General features: G+C 44.4%; 1 protein-coding gene across 1 annotated transcript in view; it reads right to left on the bottom strand.

Moving 5' to 3' along the window:
• Dscc1 (DNA replication and sister chromatid cohesion 1) overlaps positions 1 to 13,752 on the bottom strand; it is a 16,070-nt gene extending 2,318 nt beyond the window's left edge. The window contains exons 1-8 of the mRNA XM_050145419.1: positions 13,288 to 13,752; positions 11,581 to 11,749; positions 10,097 to 10,231; positions 7,723 to 7,813; positions 3,892 to 4,030; positions 3,165 to 3,217; positions 2,650 to 2,804; positions 952 to 1,100 (exon numbers count right to left, since the gene is read on the bottom strand). Of these exons, the coding sequence (XP_050001376.1) occupies positions 952 to 1,100; positions 2,650 to 2,804; positions 3,165 to 3,217; positions 3,892 to 4,030; positions 7,723 to 7,813; positions 10,097 to 10,231; positions 11,581 to 11,749; positions 13,288 to 13,487 (1,091 nt within the window). The 5' untranslated portion in view covers positions 13,488 to 13,752. The remainder of the gene's footprint in view (positions 1 to 951; positions 1,101 to 2,649; positions 2,805 to 3,164; positions 3,218 to 3,891; positions 4,031 to 7,722; positions 7,814 to 10,096; positions 10,232 to 11,580; positions 11,750 to 13,287) is intronic.
• Between the last annotated feature and the right edge of the window lie 8,840 nt (positions 13,753 to 22,592).

Raw genomic sequence — 22,592 nt, 5'->3', positions numbered from 1 at the left:
GGAGGGAGGGAGGGAGGGAGGGAGGGAGGGAGGGAGGGAGGGAGGAAGGAAGGAACGAAGGAAGGAACGAAGGAAGGAACGAAGGAAGAAGGAAAACTTAAGAAGGATGAGGTTCAATGAATGGTTCAGCAGATGAAGGCATTTACTAGCTGATGGCCTGAGATCATTGAAAACATAGAAAGAAGGAACCAACTCTTGAAAGTTGTCTGATTTCCACACGTGAGCTGTGGCACACGCTCCTCCCCCTCCCTCATTCAAATAAATGAATAAATAGGGCTGAAGATAGAGCTCAATGATAGAGCACTTGGCTAGTTCAATCAGGCAGCTTCTTATGAAGGAGAGAAAAGGACATGGGGTCAGTAGGTTGCTTTGTAGTCTGGTGACGCTATAGGACATGTGTGATGGGGAGGACCTAGTGTGGGAGAAAAGGTAACTCAAGAAGGCAGGTCTTGGAAAGGGCCAAAAGAGATGGTTGAAATCCGGCTGTTAGGAGTGGGGGTGGAGCACCTGCCTTCACCGCCCCACACATACACACACAAGAATGTGCATGTGCACACTCCCACATACACAAAGATTAGTAGAGAAATATAAATATAAAAGAAGAAAAGAACAGTGCCACGAGCAATAATGTAGGCAGCAGGGAAGACAGGCGTTGGCAATCAATGAGTAAATATACCCTTTGGGACACGGGTATATTTACTCCCCCCTCCCCCGGAGAACTGTGGTTTTGTAGGGAGGAGAGCAGAGAAATCCAGAAGGAATGCTAAGGAAGAAAGAGAGCACATATTCCACCTTCAGGATGAGTAATCAGATGAGAGGATGCCGTCTGAGGGAGTTTCAAGGGACAGTATCCTCAGGGACCACACAGCAATGTCGTGTTCAGGTCATAACTCTGAAACCCCATGCCACATTTTAAAGAACACCGTAACCCATAGCGAATGAATTACTTACTGGATATATGGAGCGATGTCTTCTTCCGTCCACTTTTCTCTGAGAGAGAATAGACTATTGAAGCGCTCCTGTGTTCCCTCAGGCAAATCTTCGACTTTGAGCAAGAAAATGATTTCTGGTCTTGAGTTTCTATCCACCAGTGCTAAACCCTACAAGAGACAAGAAGGAAAAAGGCAGTTAAAGTAAAGACCTCATATTTAATTATGACTCATTTCTTTTGCCATTGGACTTAGCCCAAGGAATTTAAAATACCAGCAACATGAAACTTCACAGAAAGTCTATCCAGAGCCTTCCAGGCTGCCATTTCATAAAAGGGTTCCTTTAAGCTGTGATTTCTTGACCCTCTGCAACCTGGCTGCCACAGCCATCAGTTTACCACGAGAGCTTTAGTGACAACTGTCACCAGTGATCAGTCATTGCCAAATGCCCCTTCCTCGGCTTCTTCACTTCGCCTCACCAGCCCCATCCCCTTGTTAGTGGGCTTTCCCCCTCCTCTCTCTCCCGCTCTGACACCGCTGCCTTCTTCGATGCCGATGTCAATGCCCAGACCTCCACCCCATCCCATTACCTCTTTCTCCGCCTGTCCCGGGGACCTCATCCTACCCCACAGCCTGCAGCGCCCTTGCTCATGACTGTAACGTTTGTATCCTCTACTCAGATTCCTCTTCTGAGCCCGAGGACACCTGCTCCACTCCCACTGCCTTGGGGAAACGGGAAGTCTAGAAAACCTAAATTCTGGTATCCAAGCCCCATACCTGAGTGGTCAGGAGTCACTAAGATTTCTCTATCCATTACCCGGTGTCTATTTCTTTTTGTTTCTTTTTTTTAAAAAATATTTATTTATTTATTTGCTTATTATGTATACAATATTCTGTCTTTATGTATGCAGGCCAGAAGAGGGCACCAAATCCCATTACAGATGGTTGTGAGCCACCATGTGGTTGCTGGGAATTGAACTCAGTACCTTTGGAAGAGCAGGCAATGCTCTTAACCTCTGAGCCATCTCTCCAGCCCCTTCTTATTTCTTATATTTTTTTAGTGTGCATGTGTGTATATTATAGTGTGGAGGAAATGTGTGTACTCAAAAGCACACGTGTAGAAGTCAGAGGACAAATCAAGAGTCATTTCTCTCTTGCCATCATGCGGGTTGTAAAGATTAAACTCAGCCTGTCGGGCTTGGTGGCAGGCACTCTTACCTATGGAGTTGCCATTTCTTGCTTCCCACCGTTACCTATTTCTTTGGCCAGCATTTTTTTAGGGGAGGGAGTTATTGGTTTGCTTGTTTCCCCTCCCCCTGTTTTTGAAGCAGGGTCTTCTCTAGCTCAGAATAACATAACCTCAGTGTGTAGCTAGGGTGATCTTGAACTCCTGATTCTCTAGCCTCTATCCTAAATGCTGGGGATCAAAGGCATACACCACCATACTTGATTCTTTATGGGGTGCTGGGGATTGAACTCAGGGCTTTGTGGGTACTAGGCAAGTGTTCTGCCAACTATGTCACACCTGCGGCCCCAACAGCTGTCTATAAGTACTAGGGGAGTTAAAGGACTTTGCGATGGGGCAGACAAAACTGTACTCTGTACCCTAATGGGTGTCCAGGAAAATAAAGTATCTCCCAGTTGAGCTCCGGGACACAAGTGACATCGTCTAGTCAGATGCCACTTGGGGAATCCCAGGCACAGCCCCCACCAGCCTAACCTTGAGCTGATCAAGATGGGTTGTCATTCCCTCGGGGACACTCTGCTGCCACACTTCCTGAAACTCAGCGAGGTTAAACTTCACGGCATTCTGCAGGAGCATCTCCGCTGTCACTCGGCATATTTTGTCAGCATTCAATTCAAAATAAACTTCATCTAAGGAAACAGTATCAGATAGGTTTACAACCTTGTTTATAAAATGGCATTTGTTCATTTACTTTCTTTGTGTGTGTGTGTGTGCATGTGCCACCACATGAACATGGGGTTCAGGTGACAACTTTCAGGGAGTCTGTTCTCACCCTGTGCTGGGGATAAAAGCCTGGCTCGGCCATCTCATTGACACCGTACTCTCTTATTATTCAATACAATATTAGCACCTCCTTCACCTCAGCAGAGTGGCTTGAAGGGACCCTGTACCTCTGTCCACCTCCCACAGCCCCACGGTTCTTATTAACACCAACACCCCTATTTATCACACAAGTTAAAGTCTCGATTAGAATACTTTCCAGTCTTTACCTTCATCCACATATTTCTTTCCGTAGCATTTAAGACAGTGTTCAATCATTTCCCTGGAAGTTTAAAACACACAAGAAAACTTCTCAGCATTTTAAAACACTTTGGACCCAGTTGCTAACGATAAACTCAGATATCAATTAAGGATTTGAGATAATAAATTAGTTGGATGATAAATAATACTTAATTTGAATATTCTGGGAAATGCCACAGGCCAGGCCTGTGCTCCACAGTTTGCATGAATTATGTAGTCTACTTTCATTGTGATACAGTAGCTCTAATATAATCATTGATATTTTTTTTGACCAAAATAAAAAGTAGAAAAGATGAAGCAGATTTATTCACCCCAGTGACCTAAAGTCTCAAATCCTTTCTGGTTGTCTGTTTTAATTTTCTTCCCGCTCTGGGCTACAGAGCAGCTCAGAGGTTAAGAGCACTTGCTGTTGTTACAGAGGACCCAGGTTCACTTTTAAGAACCCAACTGGTGGCTCAGAACCACCCGGTTAACTCCTGTTCCAGGGAACTGGTGTCCTCATCTGACCTCTGTAGGCAGCAGCCTTGTACCTGATGCACATACAGAAATGCAGGCAAAAACTCATATGCATAAAATAAAATTAAAATTTTTTTCCATGTCAGAATGTAAATGCTATGTCCCAGTTCCCATCTCGTCTGGAAAAGAATTTTCATTGTCTTAAAGAAACCTGCAAGTGGCAAGAAGAGAAATACTCACTCTGGCTCCAAAGGCCCAAGTTCCTGCAGGCACACAGCCAAGGGGACTTTATTAAAAGACCAGGATTCGGAATCCACAAGCTGAGTTACATGATTCAGAAGTCTGATCTCATAATCAAATTCAAGAATTCTCCAGTAACCTACAAATTCCAAATGGCAAACAATACCAAAGAACATTTTAAGGGAAGTGATTAGATAATCAATAAATAAAGCAGGAACACCCTCTTACCCACAAGGCATTGTGGTGGCTACTGTTAATTGTCAACTAGACACACAGTCGAGGGTGGCCTGGGAAGAGACTCTCAGTGAGGGATAGCCTGGGGTAATCCGTGCTGCATGACACTGCTGATCATGTCTGAAAATGTGTTCTCACAGCACAAAGAAGCCCAGCTCACTGGATGACAGATTCTGGTAGGGAGTGGACGAGAAAAAAATAACTACTGGGGGGATCAAGATGCCTTTCCCTATTTCTACAGATATGCCTACATATGTACACAATGGAATCTCCTTCAGCAGGAAAGAATTAAATGAAGACATCTGAAGGAAAATGGATGGACATGGAGAACATTATGCTAAGAGAAACGAACTAGACTGAGAAAGGCAAATACCATGCTTTCTCAAATACATAGAATTTAGATTTAAATTTGTGTGCATGTGTGTATGTGTGTGTATGAGAGAGAGAGAGAGAGACAGAGAGAGAGACAGAGAGAGAGACAGAGAGAGACAGAGAGAGACTTATATGTACGGTATGAAGGAAGAAACAGGATTATAAGGAAGACTTTTAATGGGAGAGAGGAAGGAAGAAAAATTAAGCGAATATCCATGTCATTAAGCCAAAAGGGGACCTATTCGCTGGGAAGAATGTCACTACCAGAGAAGGCAGACAGGTGATGGAGGGGCCGTGGGAGGGTGGCTAAGAACAAAGCAGAAAGATACATACATGAAAATGTCACAGTGGGCTAGGCGGTGGTGGGGTGGTGGTACACACCTTTAATCCCCGCATTCAGGAAGCAGAGATGAGCGAATCTCTAAATTCAAGGCCAGCTTGGTCTACAGAGTTCTAGGCAGCCAGGGTTACAGAAAGAAACCCTGCCTTTTTTTCTTTTTTGGTTTTTCGAGACAGAATTTCTCTGTGTATCTCTGGTTGTCCAGAACTCACTTTGTAAGACCAGGGTGGCCTTAAACTTAGAGATCCTCCTGCTTCTGCCTCCCTAAGTGCTGCGATTAAAGGCTTGAGCCTCCACTGCCCAGATGAGAAACTCTGTCTTGAAAAAAAAAAAAAACAACAAATGTAACCATGGAATATGTCTCTTCATATGCTAACCATAAAACTAATTTGAAAGGCACCTGTCCCTATTTCTGTGAAAGGATTTGCCATGCCCCTGGATGCAGTAGTGTATCCCTATGACCCTAGCTCTCTGGAAGCTGAGGCAGAAGAACTTCAAAAGTTCACTGCAGCTGACTGCGTAGCAAGTTCCAGTTCTAGGCCAGCTGGGGCTACAGAGTGACACCCTCCAAGGATTTAATAGCCATTTTAAAACTGATGGCATAGATACCACTTGCAAGCTCACAGCTATCATTTTGCAAGGAAAATAATTCAGTCCATATTCTGGGAAGTTGAAAGTATCATTAGGCACCAGCAGATGGTGGCAGCACACGCCCTTTAATCTCGGCACTCAGGAGACAGAGGCAGGCAGATCTGAGTTCGAGGTCAGAATGGTCCACAGAGAGAACTCCAGGATGGCCAAGGCTAGACAGAGAGACCCTATCTAAAGAAAAGGGGGGGAAGTAAGGGGGTGTTTGCAGTTTTTTATTTAAAGATTTTTCCATATTTAAGGGACAAGACACACAAACGCTAACCTTGTTTGGAAGATTATGAGCAAAATGGATAGAATATCCACAAAACCATATTAATTTCTTTCTTCCTTTTTTTTTAAAAAAAATTATTTATTATGTATACAATATTCTGTCTGTATGCCTGAAGGCCAGAAGAGGGCGCCAGACCTCCTTACAGATGGTTGTGAGCCACCATGTGGTTCCTGGGAATTGAACTCAGGACCTTTGAAAGAGCAGGCAATGCTCTTAACCACTGAGCCATCTCTCCAGCCCAATTTCTTTCTTCCTAATAGGTGAACAATCAAGTTGTTTCTATAGGCAAGCTAAGAGTGCATTCTTAGCCAGGCATAGTGGCACATGCCGTTAGCACCAGTACTCGGGAAGCAGAGACAGAAGGATTTTCATAAGTTCTAAACTAGCCTGATCTATCTAGTGCAGTGGTCCTCAGCCTTCCTACTTTTTTTTTTTAACACAGTTCCTCATGTTGTGGTGACCTCCAACTATAAGTATTTTTTTTCGTTTTTTTGTTTGTTTGTTTGTTTTTGGTTTTTTTTTTTTTTTTTTTTTTTTTTTTTTTTTTTTTTGTTTTTTTTTTTTTTTTTTTTTTTGAGACAGGGTTTCTCTTTGGTTTTGGAGCCTGTCCTGGAACTAGCTCTTGTAGACCAGGTTAGTCTCGAACTCACAGAGATCCGCCTGCCTCTGCCTCCTATGTGCTGGGATTAAAGGCGTGCGCCACCAACTATAAGTATTTTTGTTGCCACTTCATAATCATAATTTTGCTACTGTAATGAATTGTGATATAAAAATCTGATATGTAGGATATATGGTAGCTGATCCCTGTGAAGTGAAAGGGTCGTTTGACTGCCAAAGGGGTTGAGAACTGTTGATTTAGTGAATTCCAGGCCAGCCAGGGCTATGTAGTAAGACCCTGCCTCGGACAGATGGACGGACGGACAGATAGACAGGTGGTTCACAGATGCATACAAACATGGACTCAGTGACGACTCTAGATCCAGATGCTGACAAAAATGCTATACTCCAGAGCAGAAGTCAATCAAACCCTTAGAGGAGACAGCACAGTACTTCTCCATCAACCTCGGAGCTCAACATACCTGGATCACATGTGCTTAAATTATAAATAATGTATGGTCATCATCGAACTGGCGACAGCAGATGAAGAAGCACAGCACACGTTCTGAGCTATTTGAAAATGTAATGAAGCTGTTGAACTCATTCTGATCCAAAGATCTAGCACTGATGCCACAACTGTCACTAACACAATCCCAGACCCTTGCTAGGCCTTTATATTTTACCTATTTAAAAGTTGATTTAAGCCAGGCGGTGTTGGCACACACCTTTAATCCAGGAGGATCTCTATGAGTTCAATGCCAGCCTGGTCTACAAGAGCTAGTTCCAGGACAGGCTCCAACTCTACAGAGAAACCCTGTCTCGAAAAAAAAAAAAATCAAAAAACAAAACAAAAAAAAAAATTTATGGTGGCGCACTCGAGAAGTAGAGGCAGGTAGATCTCTGAGTTGAGGCCAACATGGTCTATAGAGTGAGTTCTAGGACAGCAGGGACTACAAAGAGAAACCCTGTCTCGAAAATCGAAAATAAATAAATAAAATAAAAATTGATATAAATGAAAATATCTACTTGGTATTTAAGGACTTTTAAAGGGAAATATATGCAGCGAGTAATTAAAATGTCACTGTTCACAGAGTGACAGATTGACCTCATGGAAAGATCATCTTATAGGCTAGACCAAGACAAACATCAGCATCGTGTGTGTGTGTGTGTGTGTGCGCGCGCGCGCGCGCGCACCCTCGCACGTATGGTCTCACACATATTCAAGAAATACTCTTCCACTCCGGATATCATTACCTTTGAAGTTAAAAGGAAACTAAATAAGCATGCAACATGGTTAAGGTGCCCCAAAGCTTCTTGCTTGCTTATGATCCAATTTCACCATCGTGAACGGAAAGAGTTACACTACCTCCAATCTCACAGGCATTTAGGACTTGCAACTGGGCCATTAGTTCTTCCTCGCTTGCCTGAATTTGATCAAGCAAATCTTCAGTGGTATACTGAAACAAACAAGCAAAATAGATACATACCTAAGTGGTTTGAGAAATATTACCTCCTTAGTTTTCTTATTTAGTTTGAGAGTCAGCTCAAATAATAACCAGCTGTTTAAATAATAAATACAGCTGGTTGAAACACTATTAATAGTTTCCTTTTATTAACGCATAAATGATCATAATACAAAATCAAAATATGTCTGAAAACAGGAGCAAATCTTGATGTCATTGCACTTGGCAATGGTTTATTGAATAGGACACTAAAAACACAAATGACAAAAAAAAAAAGAAAAAGAAAACAAGACATAGCCAGGTGTGCTGGCACATACCTGTAATCCTAGCACGTAGGAAGCTAAAGGAAGAAAATTTTGAGTTAGCCTAGTGCGATTCTATCTAAAAACAAAAACAACGAACAAGAAAAGCAGGGGGAAGAGGAGGAGGAAGGAAAGAAGGAGGAGGGTGACTAGAGTCGTCAACCAGACTTTATAAAAAGGACTAAGTTTTACACTTCAGAACACTATTTGCTGGTCATGGTGCTGGACACCTGTGATCGATGTCCTCTGGAGGTGGAGGCAGGGGGGTCTCAAGATCTGGTCTAAGAGCTGGGAAGACGTCTCCACAGCTAGTGGTTTTAATAGGTAAAATGCTTGCCATTGCGAGCCTGATACCTGGGTTTCATTCCTGGAAACCACATAAAGGTAAGAGAGAATTGACACCACAAAGCTGTCCTCTGACCTCCACATTCATGTCATAGGTCGTACACCCACCTCTCACATACATATCCAACAGACGCCAATCTCAAAAACAAAAAAAGGGCTGCGGAAACGGCTCTGTAGGTAAAGGTGGTTCCCACCAAAGTCTGATGACTTAAGTTCAAAGCCCAGAGTCCACAAGGTGGGAAAGAAAACCTGATCCTGCAAATTGACCTCTGACCCCCATACTCACCACCACCACCACCACCACCTACATACCACACATACCAAATAAATAAGTAAATGTAAAATCAAAACACCTATCTATACAAAGGACAAATAAATATATGTTTGTACTTTTATGCTGTGTTAATAGTGAAATTCACAAAGACAAGAAGTAGTGAGTTGTTGCCATTTCCGGGGGGGGGGGTTATTAATTATTTAATTAGTAGGGAGTTTATAAAGATAAAATGTTGTAAAGATGGATGGTGCTAATAATGACACCTCACCATGAACACACTAAATGCTACTGAACTTATCAAAATGGTAAATGCTGTGTGATGTGTACTTTTTTTTTTAAAGATTTATTTATTATGTATACAATGTTCCTCCTGCATGTACACCTCTACGCCAGAAGAGGGCACCAGATCTCATTACAGATGGTTATTGAGCCATTATGTGGTTGCTGGGGATTGAACTCAGGACCTCTGGAAGAACAGTCAGTGTTCTTAACCTCTGAGACATCTCTCCAGCCCTGATGTGTACTTTTTTAAAGATTTATTTATTTATTGTATATAGAATATTCTGCCTGCATGTATCCCTGTGGGACAGAAGAGGGCACCAGATCTCATTACAGATGGTTGTGAGCCACCATGTGGTTGCTAAGAATGGAACTCAGGACCTCTGGAAGATCAGCCAGTTATGAGAAAATGGACACCACAATGGAATATCAGTTTACATCCTTCACTAAAGCCCGAAGCACACACCGGTCCCATGTCGTCTCCTGTGTAGTCTCCCATCCAAGTACTAACTCAGCCCAATCCTGCTTTTCCTCTTGTTTTGATTCAGCAAATTCTAACCCAACCAAGGCAGTATTGGGAGTCTGGGATGACAAGGGCCCATGACACCAGGCAAGGCTCCTTGCTTGGCTTCCTAGGTCAGGTGAAATCAAGCACATTTAGATGGCACAGTCCTTGACAACATGCCACTCTGTGTCTACCCAGATTGCTTTATGTATGAAACTTTTTGTGTTTGCTTGCTTGCTTATTTTTGAGACAATATTTGGAACTACTAGCTCTGTAGACCAGGCTGGCCTCGAACTCACAGAGATCTGCCAGCCTCTATCTCCGAGTACTGAGATTAAAAGTGTACGCCATCACTGACTGGCTAATGTTTGAAACTTTTATAAAAACGCAAATTTAAAAAAATAAGACTATCACCAGTAATATGTGTTTACACACACACACACACACACACCTAGTATGTGAGGAAATACAGGCAGGGAGGCAGCTGCAAGTTCCAGGCCAGCTAAAACAAATTTTTTTAATAAACATTAAATTTCAAAATTTCAAATAAAACCAGGAAATAATAGTCTTACTTTTGAGCGGCTTGGATCGTCTTCTTTTTGGGTGCCAGGGCCTTCATAGGTATTTTCCATCAGCAGTCTCTTTAGCTTTTTTAATTTAGGTCTGCACCTTCTTAACTCCCAATAATTATTAGAGAAACCAAAGATCTAGAAATCACAATGCAGCAATAAGTCTTTGTGGCCTTTCTAAAGGATAAGACATTCCCACAAAGCCACCTTTGCTCTGTGGTACCTTTCCAGTCATCTCAACTACTTTGCAAAGTCCATTAAGAAAAGCACTCCTGGGACCAGGACTACCCTGGATGCATGAACTGACTCTTTGGAGCCCATTCCCCATGGTGGGATACTTTGCTCAGTCTTGATGCAGGGAAAATGGGCTTGATCCTGCCTCAACTTGGTATGCCTGACTTTGTTGACTCCCCAAGGACGCCTTAACCCCTCTGAGAAGTGAGTGGGGGGAGGGGGGTAGGATGGAGGGTAGGTAGAAGGGCAGGAGAAGGGGAGGGAGGGGGAACTGGGGTTGGTATGTAAAATGAAAACATTTTAAAAAAGAAAAAAAAAAGAAGAAGAAAGCACTACCACCGAGCAGTGGTGGAGCACACCTTTGATCCCAGCACTCAGTAGGCAGAGGCAAGTAGATCTCTTGAGTTCAAGGCCAGCCTGGTCTACACAAAGGAACCCTGTCTCAGAAAAAATAAACAAACAAACAAATTAACAAAAAAAGGGAAAACTCCGCCAATAAAATGATCATCCATACTTGAGCATCCCATCTCAGGAATACTCTAGAAACACTCTGGAAGGAGTGAATTGGTGGCAATTCTACCAACCAGATGGAAACAACTGAAAATAGAAAATAAAAAAACTGCCAAGCACAGTGGTGCATAGAATACATGCAGGCCAAACACCCATACATATAAAATAAAAATAAATAAAACATTCAAAACAAAACACAGGGTCTGGCATGGTAGCACATGCTTTAATCACAGCACTCAGGAGTCAGAGGGAGGTGGAGCTATGAGTTCCAGACCAGTCAGGGGTACACAATGAGACCCTGTCTCACTGTGATATATATATCACATACATGGCAGCTGACAACCGTCTGGAACTCCAATTCCAGGGCTATCTGATGCCCTCTTCTGGCCTCAAAGGATACTGCATGCACATGGTTTAGACATAACATGCAGGCAAGACACCCACACATAAAACTTTTACAAAATAAATACATAAAATGAATTTTTTAAAAAAACAGGACAAGTTGTCTAACAGCATACAGACCACATTAAGAGAAATATTGGATGTGTCTGAGGCAAAGAGGAAACTAAAGAGAATTCACAAATTCAAAAAGAACAAAAATAATATAGAAAAATTTCAAACTTTAATAAAGAATTTTTTAGACTCCCTATGACAGCATGTATCTTACACCAAAAGTTTTTAACCAAAGGCAGACTTAGAACACAGACTGCCTTCTCAAACACGCGCATAGGACAAAGCAGTACCTCGCTGTGAACGATGTTACTCTGGGCTTCCTCCCCCTTCAGCTGCTCTGGAGTTTTGCAGCCGGGGATGACAAGCAGCATATTGGACGTGTCCGCTATCTTCAGGTCATAGGTTTTGTCCTGACTGCACAGCACGGCTTGTTCATCTTTGTCCCCTCGAATCACAAAACTACAGGAACGTGGGGGGGGGGGGGCGGCAAAAAGACAAGGCCCTCCTGAGACATTATCGGATAGCTCGTTTCAAATACTGCCCAAATCCTCTGACTTCCAGATTTCAAATTAAGCCCTGGGGCTGTACCTGTGGCACTTCGAAAAACAAATCCACCCCCTCACCCTATCCCCAGGTTCAGGCATTTGAACACTTGGTCCCCAGCTGGTACACTCTTTGAGGAGATTTAGGAGGTACAGTCATCTCAACTACTTTGCATAGAAACAAGACATTCTACCTCCCTCAAAGGGAGGAGAGAGCTAACTCCTGACACACACAGAGAAAGAGAGAGCTGGGGGCTGTAGCTCACTCCATTGGCAGAAGGCTTGCCTAGTGTGCACTGCACAAAGCCCCGAGCTCGCTCTCCAGCCCTGCGTAAGGCCAGTGGTAGTGCACACCTATAATCCCAGCGCTGCAGAGTCGGGAAGGCAAGAAGATTAGAAGTTAAAGGACATCCTTGGCTACAGAAAGAGTTTACAGACTCTACCTGGCAGAGGAGGTTAAAAGACATGTTTAGCTTTGCCAACTAAATTAAATAATTACTATAAATGAACTGAACAAAGAAAAAATCCTTCACACCTTAAGTCCTTAGTAGCCAATTCAGCCGGATGGAAACAGCTAAATGGAGTTTTTGGACAATTCTCTTAAGGATACTTTGTGAAACTCAAAGACAACCTAAATGGTCCGACTAACATGAATCTAGCAGAGGAAACAATGCTTAGTAAATACAAGGAGGAATTGACTTGGAGGAGTCAGGTCTGCACAAAATAAACGGAGCCAAAACAAGTTGAAGAGAATGACAGGACGGCTCATTTGGTAAAGGGGCTTGCCTCTGGAAGAGCAGCAAATATCCTTAACCATGCCCCATCTCCAGCCAGCCCCTAATTTTCATCTGCCCCCCCCCCCCGGCTCCGCACCAGACTGGGGATCCATCTATGGCCTGAAATCTATAACATAAGTACTTTACTACTGAGCCCAAACCAGTCCCAGCCAGGGCTTCTAGGTTTTAAAATCCAGGTCTTGGCAGCAAACTTATAGTTGACCTGGAATTAAAAACGGCTCCAAAACATCTGTCAGTGACCCCCAACCATACCTGCAATTGGCTTTAAACTTTTGCCTTATCTGTCCCACCTACAGTCCAAGTAAAAGAAGCCCAAGTGAAAGGCTCTACATAGATTCTGATGCTATGGTTTGCGACAAAATAACTGTTCTGTAGAGTCCTTAGCATCACTGGTGAAGCCTTCAAAACTCGCCGGAGCTCTCTTCCTGACATTCTCCGCTGGCATCTGAATAAATTCAGCTGAGTCCTGCTAAAACGTCAGCCTAGCAGAGGCAGGGATTCCTCCTGGCAGATGACAGCACGCTGGGGATCCGCCCACCAGCCTGGATTGGTCCAATCAAAGCAACCCTCTGGACCAGTTCCTCGTTCGGAGTTCCCGCACGACAAAACGCGGCAGGTGGGCTAGGGTCGCGTGCCCGTGGTCCCCAGCCCGGCTCACCTGTGGCCGGCCTCCAGCTGCTGGCACAGTGCGGGCTCCAGCTCCAGCAGGCAGAAGTCGCCGGCGGCCGCGCCGCTGGTGCCGGGGCCGAAGCTCAGGCAGTGCACGGTGGGCAGCAGCTCGGCGGTGTTCAGCTTGGCGACCTGCAGCGTCGCGTCCACCTCCTCGCGGGTCCTCCGCGAAGCGGGCGGCTGAGGCATGTCGCGGCACCGAGAGGGGCGTGTCGCCGACCGTGGAGATCCTCCGAGCGCCCCGGACTTCAAAAGCGCGCCAAATCCTCCGGAGCGGGCTTCCGGGGAGAAGCGGGGCGTGTCCGGGGAAAGTCGGAAAGCGTCCCGGCGCGCGAGTCACAGGGCTGCGGGTCACCTCGTGCAAGTCCCGGATTGCTGAATGGAAGCACGCGTTTCCCCTGAGGACTCCTGGAAGGAGTTAGCCGTTCTGCTTCCCTGCGGGGCCAAGCACAGAGCTTGCACCCACCCCTTCCGCCGCCCTGTGCCCGCCCCCTTCTTTCCCGCCAAAGCTTCCTTTTCTCTCCTGCTGTCCTGGTGACGAGCTACTTGCGAGCAAAATTTCTTTAACTGGTTACCACGACCCAGGAAGGCAGGATCCTGGTGGTCCCTTCTTGAAAACGGAAGCAGGATGCCTGGAGACGGCAAAGTCTGAATCCAGCCTGCTCTATGGTGGCTCCAAAATCGCCCTCGCCAGATTTGTGTAGACAGTCCAGGACCAAGAACTGGAAGAATCAGATGAGGCATCTCACTTGTTTGGGATTGGAGACCATCGTTGATGGAACTTAACGCTTCCCGTTCGTTAAATACTTCGTTTGTGCTAAGTGTCTCATGAGACTTCTCTCCGCGGAAACCAGCAGGCTCCAGGGAGAGTACAGCTAAAATTCAGCATTTGCAGGGTGCGATGTTTTCTTGACCAAAGTTCGCAATGACCTCAAACTGTTTTAAGATGAAAAGCCATGAAATTGTAACCGCTTGATTGTGATGGATGCCTGCAGACTCCCACAGATCTGGCTGCCCATGAAAGTTGAAATACCCTAAGAGGAATAATTCTTTTTTTTGGGGGGGGGGGGTCCTCCTTCTTGTTCCTGTAAGTTAGACTTCAGTTGAATGTATTGGTTGAGGATGGGGAAGAACTGAATTCAAAGAAAATGAGCAAGATTGTTCGTTGTTTATCTTTCCCCAGCCTTTTGATGAAACAATAGGAAAACAACAGAACAGAGCATCCCAGCGTCCGCCTGAAATTTTAGTTGGAAGAAAAGCCAATCTATCACCTCATTAAGTCTCTTTTAGCCGGGCGGTGGTGCCATACACAGGCGGATCTCTGTGAGTTCGAGGCCTGCCTGCTCTACAGTGAGAGTTCCAGGACAGGCTCCAAAGCTACACAGAGAAACCCTGTCTTGAAAAACAAAACAAACAAACAAAAAATTCTGAACCACCAGGTATGACAGTGCATATCTTTAGTACCAGCAATCATGAAGCAGAAGCAGGTGGATTTCTGAGTCTGAGACCAGCCTGGTCTACACAGTGAGCTTCAAGCCAGCCAAAGCTACACAGAGAGACCCCATTTCAAAAAGCAAAAATCTGAACCCATAAGGAAAATGGTGGAGCAATGTATGGAACATGAAAGTGTTGAGGATTCACTACTGGGTATCAGTGAGATGGCTCAAGGTTATAAGTGTTTGCCTCCCAACACTAATGAATGACCTAACTTAATGCCCAGAGTGGAAGGAGAGACCCAACTCTCAAATGTTACACGACTCTCTGATGTGTACACATTCACGATGGCACACACCCACACATTCACATACACATAAACACACACAATGGTAATAAATAAAATAAGAAAAACCATTTGGAAGATAACCAACTATTGAAAATGAACTATTAAAATGGAAACATTTCAAGGTGCTCGCTGCCAAATCTAATGACCTGAGTTTGAGTCCTAGAAGCCATAGGAGAATGAGAGAAGCAACTTGTGCAAGTTGTCCTATGACCTTGTGCCATAGTAAGTGTGCGCCTACACTCACGATAATAACATAAAAAAAATTTAGCCAGGTGGTGGCAGCGCTGTAATGGTTTAAATAAAATGCTGCAGGTCCCCGAGTGGTGGCAGTGGGCAGTGGGCGATGAGACCACGTCGCAGCTAACAGACTACGGGTCCCAAAAGTAGTCAGTCCCAGGCAGGGACGGTGCAGTTCCCCAAGTGGCTGCAGTGGGCCATGAGGGCAGCGAGTCCCAGGCAGGGAGCCGCATGGTGGGTGAGAGACCTCTATGGGGCAGCTAGTTCACAAGGACAGACAGACAGATGGGCATGACAGGAGGCCGTGCTGCTGGTCTCCGAAGGCAGCTGGTCCCATGCAGGGAGCCACGGGGTGGGTGAGAGACTGGACACAAAGGATAAACGGAAAAGTTACTTGCTTCGATATTTGAGACCTCATGCTATTAATTCCTGAGCAAAGAATTTGATGTTTGGTGCAGTGAACACACCACAGACCAAGTATCCTGCCAGCAGCCACTCCCTAAGTCAAACCTCCTATTTCAAAAGAAGGTGCAGAAGTATACTTGAATTCTCTGACCCCTGTAGGGTAGAGCAGATCTACCTCTATGGGCCATCTTGATATCAAAAACACCAGGTAACCATACCCTAGGTCAGGATACCTAGTTTTGTAGCCACACCTGTTGTCAACAACTTTGAAAGCACCAACTTAGGCCGGGCGATGGTGGCGCACGCCTTTAATCCCAGCACTCTGGGAGGCAGAGGCAGGCGGATCTCTGTGAGTTCAAGACCAGCCTGGTCTACAGAGCTAGTTCCAGGACAGGCTCCAAAACCACAGAGAAACCCTGTCTCGAAAAACCAAAAAAAAAAAAAAAAAAAAAAGAAAAGAAAAGAAAGAAAGAAAGAAAGCTCCCTAACCTTCAGATAAGGTGGAATACGGTCACATTTTTTGGGTTCCCACACCCTGGTTGCTACACTAGCGAACAACTAGACAAAATGGGCATGATAGCACTGTATTGCTATAGCAGCAAGTCCATTATGAGGTAGTCAGCCTCCTTCTGATTGGAGTTGAAACTTGTTCCACATGAAGGAGTTATGTTTGGTGCTATAAACCTGGTCAAAAAAACCATGCTTAGGAGGTTTTAGGATCTCCTGGGGAAACTACCGCTGATGTTTTATTAAGTAGACATGATGTGCCTATCAAGTTTCCCTATGTTTACTGTGGCCAGAGGTGACCGCAGAGATTCATAAAGGGTCTCAGTGCTGAGAACAGTGACTTTTGAGTGTTTGGCCATAAATATGGCACCTGTGATATCCCTCACAAGGCTCAGGGAAAGGAAGCAGAGAGAACGTCAGAGCCAGAGGACAGGGTGGGTGTTGAGAAATGCTGCCTTCTGGGCATGGCGCAGCCGTGACAGTCTTGAACTCACAACAGCCATGATTCCTGCAGTACCTATACAAGACTGGGCTCATCAACATCTTGTCATAGAGGGAGGGGACTCAGGAGGTCTCCATCGTTCTCTGAGGATTTATAGGTAGTTGAAAAGTTTCTTCACTCCGTCAAAGCAACAATCCAAGTCAGACCAAATCAAACCGAATTAGAAAAAGCCCAGATTGAATGGATGAAACACTCCTGGATGGTTTCCCAAGTCCCCCAGAGAGGAGATGGGAAAGGAAGACCCGAAAACCATGCATCTGCTGGGGGGGGCAGTTTAAGTAATCTGTGGGATGGGATTGGTCTTGAGCATCTCTGGGGGAGGGGGTCATTATTTGATATGAATGTCAGGGGCTGGAGTGGAGCTTCCACCCAAACAGTAGCTAAAGGTTGCTTGGGGAAGAAGAGACATTTTCTTTAGTGGTGTAGTCACTGGTATATTGCTCAGGCTCATGTAAGTAACCGCTTGCCCATACTCCTGTAGGCAACCCTAGGGAAATTCATTGGGTTGTGAGGTTGAGGGGCAGACAGAAGAGAATCTAGCTAGGATGAGAGAGGAGGTCAGTGAGAGTAGGTAAGGGACCAGAGGTCATTCATTACTTTTCTGTTCCATGACAAAACAGGATGATCAAAGCATCTTACAGAAGAAAGGGTCTATTTGTGTTGAGGATCCCAGGGGGTTAATAGTCCACGACTGCAGGGATAGCAGTGAGGCAAGAGGCACCTGGGACAGGAAACTAAGAGCTCACATTTTGAAGCGGAGTGATCAAAATTCAGATAAGCAAGGTTTTTAACTCTCAAAGCTCTCCTCCAGTGACATATTTCCTCCAGCACCTCTCCAAACAGTGTGGCTAAACTATGAGAATGCTCAAGACCATGGGAAACGTCTGTCATTCAAACCACCACAGGAGGTAATGGGGAGGGCTAACTGTGATCAAACTGCATTGTGTTCATGTGTGAAAATGTCAGAACCCGTTATTATCTGTGATTCATATATGCTAATAAAATACCATTTAAAAAAATAAAGGATGATAGGGTTGGGATAGAGCTCTATGATGGACAGATTTCCTAGTATGGGGGGCTCTGTCTGGAATCCCCAGCACAGAGAAAAGATGTCATTGGCAAGGATAGCGGGCCCTGGGAAAAATAGAACCAAGGAGTGCTCTAGTGTCTTGGAATCTGCTTCACCTTGTGTTGACACTGAATAACTTCGGATGAGGTAGAGTTCCAGTGTACAACAAGATTAATCGTTTATGGACAATGCAATAGCTTACACTACATCATCTGAAAAATGCTCTCCTCAAATATGGAGGCGGGGTGGACTGGGGGAGGGGCTTCAGTCAGGTTGTAAACTTAATTAATTAATTAAAATAATAGTAATTAGAGAAACACTTATAGGATGATACAAGTTTCATATTGTTAAAATGTGTTCGCATATAAAAATTTTGCTTGTCTTAAAAAAAAAACCTAAAAAATGAATTCTGCTTACAAAACAGTTAAGATTCTCCCCACTAGAGGGTGCGATTGCTTCACGTTCCACGGACAGATCTGCTCCACTTGTTCTCTCCTGTCTTAAAAGATAAAGCCAAGGTCAATGCTGAGATTAGCCTCTGATTTAGTGACTGATACTAAAGAAGACGTCTCTCTCCTCTCTTTCCTTAGCTCCAAATCACAGAGTCCCAGAAGATGGGGTGGAAAGACCATCAGAGCTGGAGGATGAACAGGAGTGTTACTGAATGCTGCCTTTTGGATACGACGTGACCGTCATAATCACGAACATACAGCAGCTACCTGCAAAAGCCTGAACCACCCCGCAAACAAAGATACGGGGGTAAGATGGGGAGTATTAGAGTTGTGTTTCCAGGTTTTATGACTGGCTTTGGAAGAAAGGGGTTTTGGTTTCCATGATATGCCTTGGAGAGGAAGAAGTCTGGTCTCCAAGTTTGCTTTGAAGGAAAATGAAGAAAACCCAACAGGAGAGAAAAAGAAGGTCAGAGAGAAATTTACTTCTGAGCCCATCACTTCGAGTTATTTTCTGCTGTGTTTTGTTTTGTTTTTGAGTGAACGTTGAACCCAAAATGTCACACGTGCTTGCAGCTATTCTACCACTGAGATATATCCCCAGTCCAAGACTGTTTTTCTGAAATAATTTAACCAATTAATCAAATAAAGCACATGTAGTAGGATTTCACAAGGGTTTGATAAAATAAAAGCAGTATCACTTTCAGCTGCTACATCAATGATACTGGTTGTGTACTTGTTTTGTTTTACATATTAGGACAGGGTCTCATGGAGCCCGGGCTCTTTATGTAGCTAAGGATGACCATGGACAATCGATCCACCTGCCTCTGCCTCCCAAGTGCTAGGATGATGTGGGATTCCTGTCTGTATGCTGTGAATACCATTGGTTAATAAAGGACTGTATTAGGCCTGCACAGGGCAGAATAGAGCTAGGTGGGGGGGGGGGCACTAAACTGAATGCCGAAAGAAAGGAGGTGGAGTCAGTGAGAAACCATGGAGCCTCCAGAGTAGAAAGACTCAAACCTCCAGCTGGAACCTTGCTGGTAGGCCACGAGCCTTGTGATAAAATAAAAAATAATAGAAATGGGTTAATTTAATATGTAAGAGCTTGCTAGGAACACACTAGTCATTGGCCAAGCAGTGTTTTTTTTTTGTTTTGTTTTTAAATATTTATTTATTATGTATACAATATTCTGTCTGTGTATATGCCTACAGGCCAGAAGAGGGCACCAGACCTCATTACAGATGGTTGTGAGCCACCATGTGGTTGCTGGGAATTGAACTCAGGACCTTTGGAAGAACAGGCAATGCTCTTAACCTCTGAGCCATCTCTCCAGCCCAACCAAGCAGTGTTTTAAATAATATAATTTCTGCGTGATTATTTCAGGTCTGAGCAGCTGGGAATAAACAAGTGATCTCCAACATCAGCCTCCTACTACACTAGGACCATAGGGACAGGTACCATGTTGGAATGCTAGGGATAAAAGTATCAGTTCAGGGCTTCATTCATTCTAGGACAACACTAACAACTGAGTTTACCTTGCCAGCCCTTAAATATGATGATTTTTCTACTGTCAACTGAAAGGTTTCCATACCCCATAATAGGTTCCTCTGCCAATGCACTAAAGCCAGATCAGTTTAGTCTTTAAAAAAAAAAAAGTCAAAAACCTTCCAGAGAACCTAAACAACAATAAGGACCCTAAGAGAGACATACATGGCTCTAATCTATATGGGAAGTAGAAAAAGACAAGATCCCCTGAGTAAATTGGGAGCATGCGGACCATGGGAGAGGGTTGAAGGGGAGGGGAGAGAAAAAGAGGGGAGCAAAGAAAAATGTAGAGTTCAATAAAATCAATTTTTTAAAAAAAATAAGAGACCAGGTTTATTGGGCAAAGCATGCCTGGATGAGTCCTCCAGCCCTCAGAGATGGGGGGTGGGGCGGAGGCTGGAGAGAAATCACGTGACCAGTCTAGAGAAGGGGGACTTAATACCCTGCTGGTGTGGAGTGAAGACTCCTCCTCCGCAAGCTGGGTTTGTGCCCCAGTACTAGTACGGTAGGTGGGGGTTGGAGCAGCTAGCAGCCTCAGGGGAGGAGCCACGCCAGGAATGCAGAACTGGACTCCCCTGGGCTTTTCTGAGAGGGTAGGGTTTGGAGAGAGCGAGCTGGGGCCCCCGCTGGAGATTCCAGCCGACCACCAATAACCTGTAAAGCGCTGAGCTTCCTTTTGCTCAACATATTTATTGAGAGAGCTCTTCTGCATACAGCAGAACCTTATAGTGCACATGTGCTTATATCAAAATGCAATCTCTCGTAATCAACGAAGGTAGAGCTATCTAGTGACTTCTTAATCTATGCCATCTTCCACACGGAAATCAAAATTTAATATGCATTTACTGGGCCTTGAACTTGGGTTAAGAAACTCTGCAATGGAGAAGGAGGAGGATGCTGGGCTCCCTTATAATGTAGATGGACTGAGAAGATACAGACAGGAAAAACTGATTTCATACTGGGATACACAAGGCCATTAACAGGACCTTAACTTGCTGCGCAGAGTGGCTCACTTCTCAGCACTCAAGGGTGAGGCTGGAGGACCAACCCAAGTTTGAGTAGCCTGATCTACAGAATGACTTAGAGGTCAGCCTGGACACAGTAAAGCCCTGTCTCAAAGGAAACACACACAGAAAGAGGAACAAAACTAAGCATGACAACAACTCGGAGGACCAGCACATCTTCCTTCTTTCTGGTGTGTGTGTGTGTGTGTGTGTGTGTGTGTGTGTGTGGTACTTTGGATCAGACTTAGGGTGTTTCCACCTCAGAAAGTACTTTACAACTGAGCTGGCTTGAACTCACTGAGTCCAGGGGGAACTCACTCTGTAGACCAGGCTGGCCTTGAACTCACAAAGATCTGCCTCCCAAGTGCTGGGATTAAAGGGATTTACCACTACTGCCCTATTACTTTTAATGATATAACCTAATCAGTTAGATTAAGAAAATGAAAATCCTATTTTTCCAACATAATATTTTTAATGATTATTTGGAAATTTCACATCCTGTACCTTGATCATACTCTCTTCCCAATCCACCCAGTTGTATCCCCCAACCCTTCAGTCCTCTAGAAGAAGAAGAGGAAGAGGAGAGTAACAACAACAGCAGCAACAACAACCAAATGAAAACCCCACATATCCAATCCGTGTTGCCCATATATACACTGGAGCATGATTGCACTCCCAATAGCCAGCCCCTTATAGAAAACTGAGTCCTTTCTCACCCAACCCCCCACGAGGATCCCTCAGGAGCTACACTTCAGCATCCTTATTATCATTTTTAAGAGTTCTCTTTGATGTTTTCCTGTCTGGGCTGTTACTTTTGGGAGGATGGTAGGGGTTGTCACAGAAGCCTTCTATTTCTCAACTGGGCATCCATAGTCATCTATAACGCTGCAAAAGTAGCTTCCTTGGTCTTTATACCAAGGTCATCAGGCTTGGTAATAAGTAGCTTTACCAACTGAGTATTTCCAGACCAAGATATTTATATACTTTTAATGCATTGCATTTTTTAAAAAAAATATATGTGTCGATTTGTTTGTCTTTGTGTGGATATGTGCATGTGAGTGCAGATGCTTGTGGAAGCCAAGAGACAGAAAGGGATCCCCTGGAATGAGAGTTAGAGGTGGGTGCTGGGAATCAGACTGGTCCTCTGCAGAGCGATGCTTTCTCTTAGCCACTGAGCCAATTCTCTAGTCCCTATTGATACATCTGCTTTAACATACACATAATCCTGCTGCACGTTACAGCTACCATATGCAGACTGTGTGCTACTTGTGTGTATATGACACAGATGGCAAATAGAGTCGTTTCATCCCAAGGCAAACCTTTTAAGACCCGAACAAGCTGGGCGGTGGCGTACCTCTTTAATCCAGCACTTGGGAGGCAAAGGCAGGCAGATCTCTGTGAGTTCAAGGCTAGCCTGGTCTACAGAGCGAGTTCCAAAATAGGCTCCAAAGCTACAAAGAGAAACCCTGTCTTGAAAAACCATTAAAAAAAAAAGACTGGAACAGCACAAGGTACAATTCTTTGTTCATACATACAATAATCACATTCCTGACCATTCTGTATTAGGTTAAAATCATGCAAAAAAAAAAAAAAAAAAAAAACTACCTTCTAAGAAAGACAATTGAGATTTGGGCCAATTCAATTCTTTGTGAGATTATTGCCCTAAGTACATATCATATCTAGTATTTGTTCACTAAAAGCCAGCACCACCCCATAAATGGAATAGACTGTAAAGTTTCCAATAGAACCTCTGGGAGGTGGCCATTTCTCCATAGGAAGTTTACAATTG

This window comes from Alexandromys fortis, unplaced genomic scaffold (assembly GCF_014885135.2).
Source record: "Alexandromys fortis isolate MF-2015 unplaced genomic scaffold, M_Fortis_MF-2015_v1.1 scaffold_2_1_26212458, whole genome shotgun sequence".
NCBI classification, from domain to species: domain Eukaryota; kingdom Metazoa; phylum Chordata; class Mammalia; order Rodentia; family Cricetidae; genus Alexandromys; species Alexandromys fortis.
This window is presented reverse-complemented; position numbering and strand designations above follow the sequence as displayed.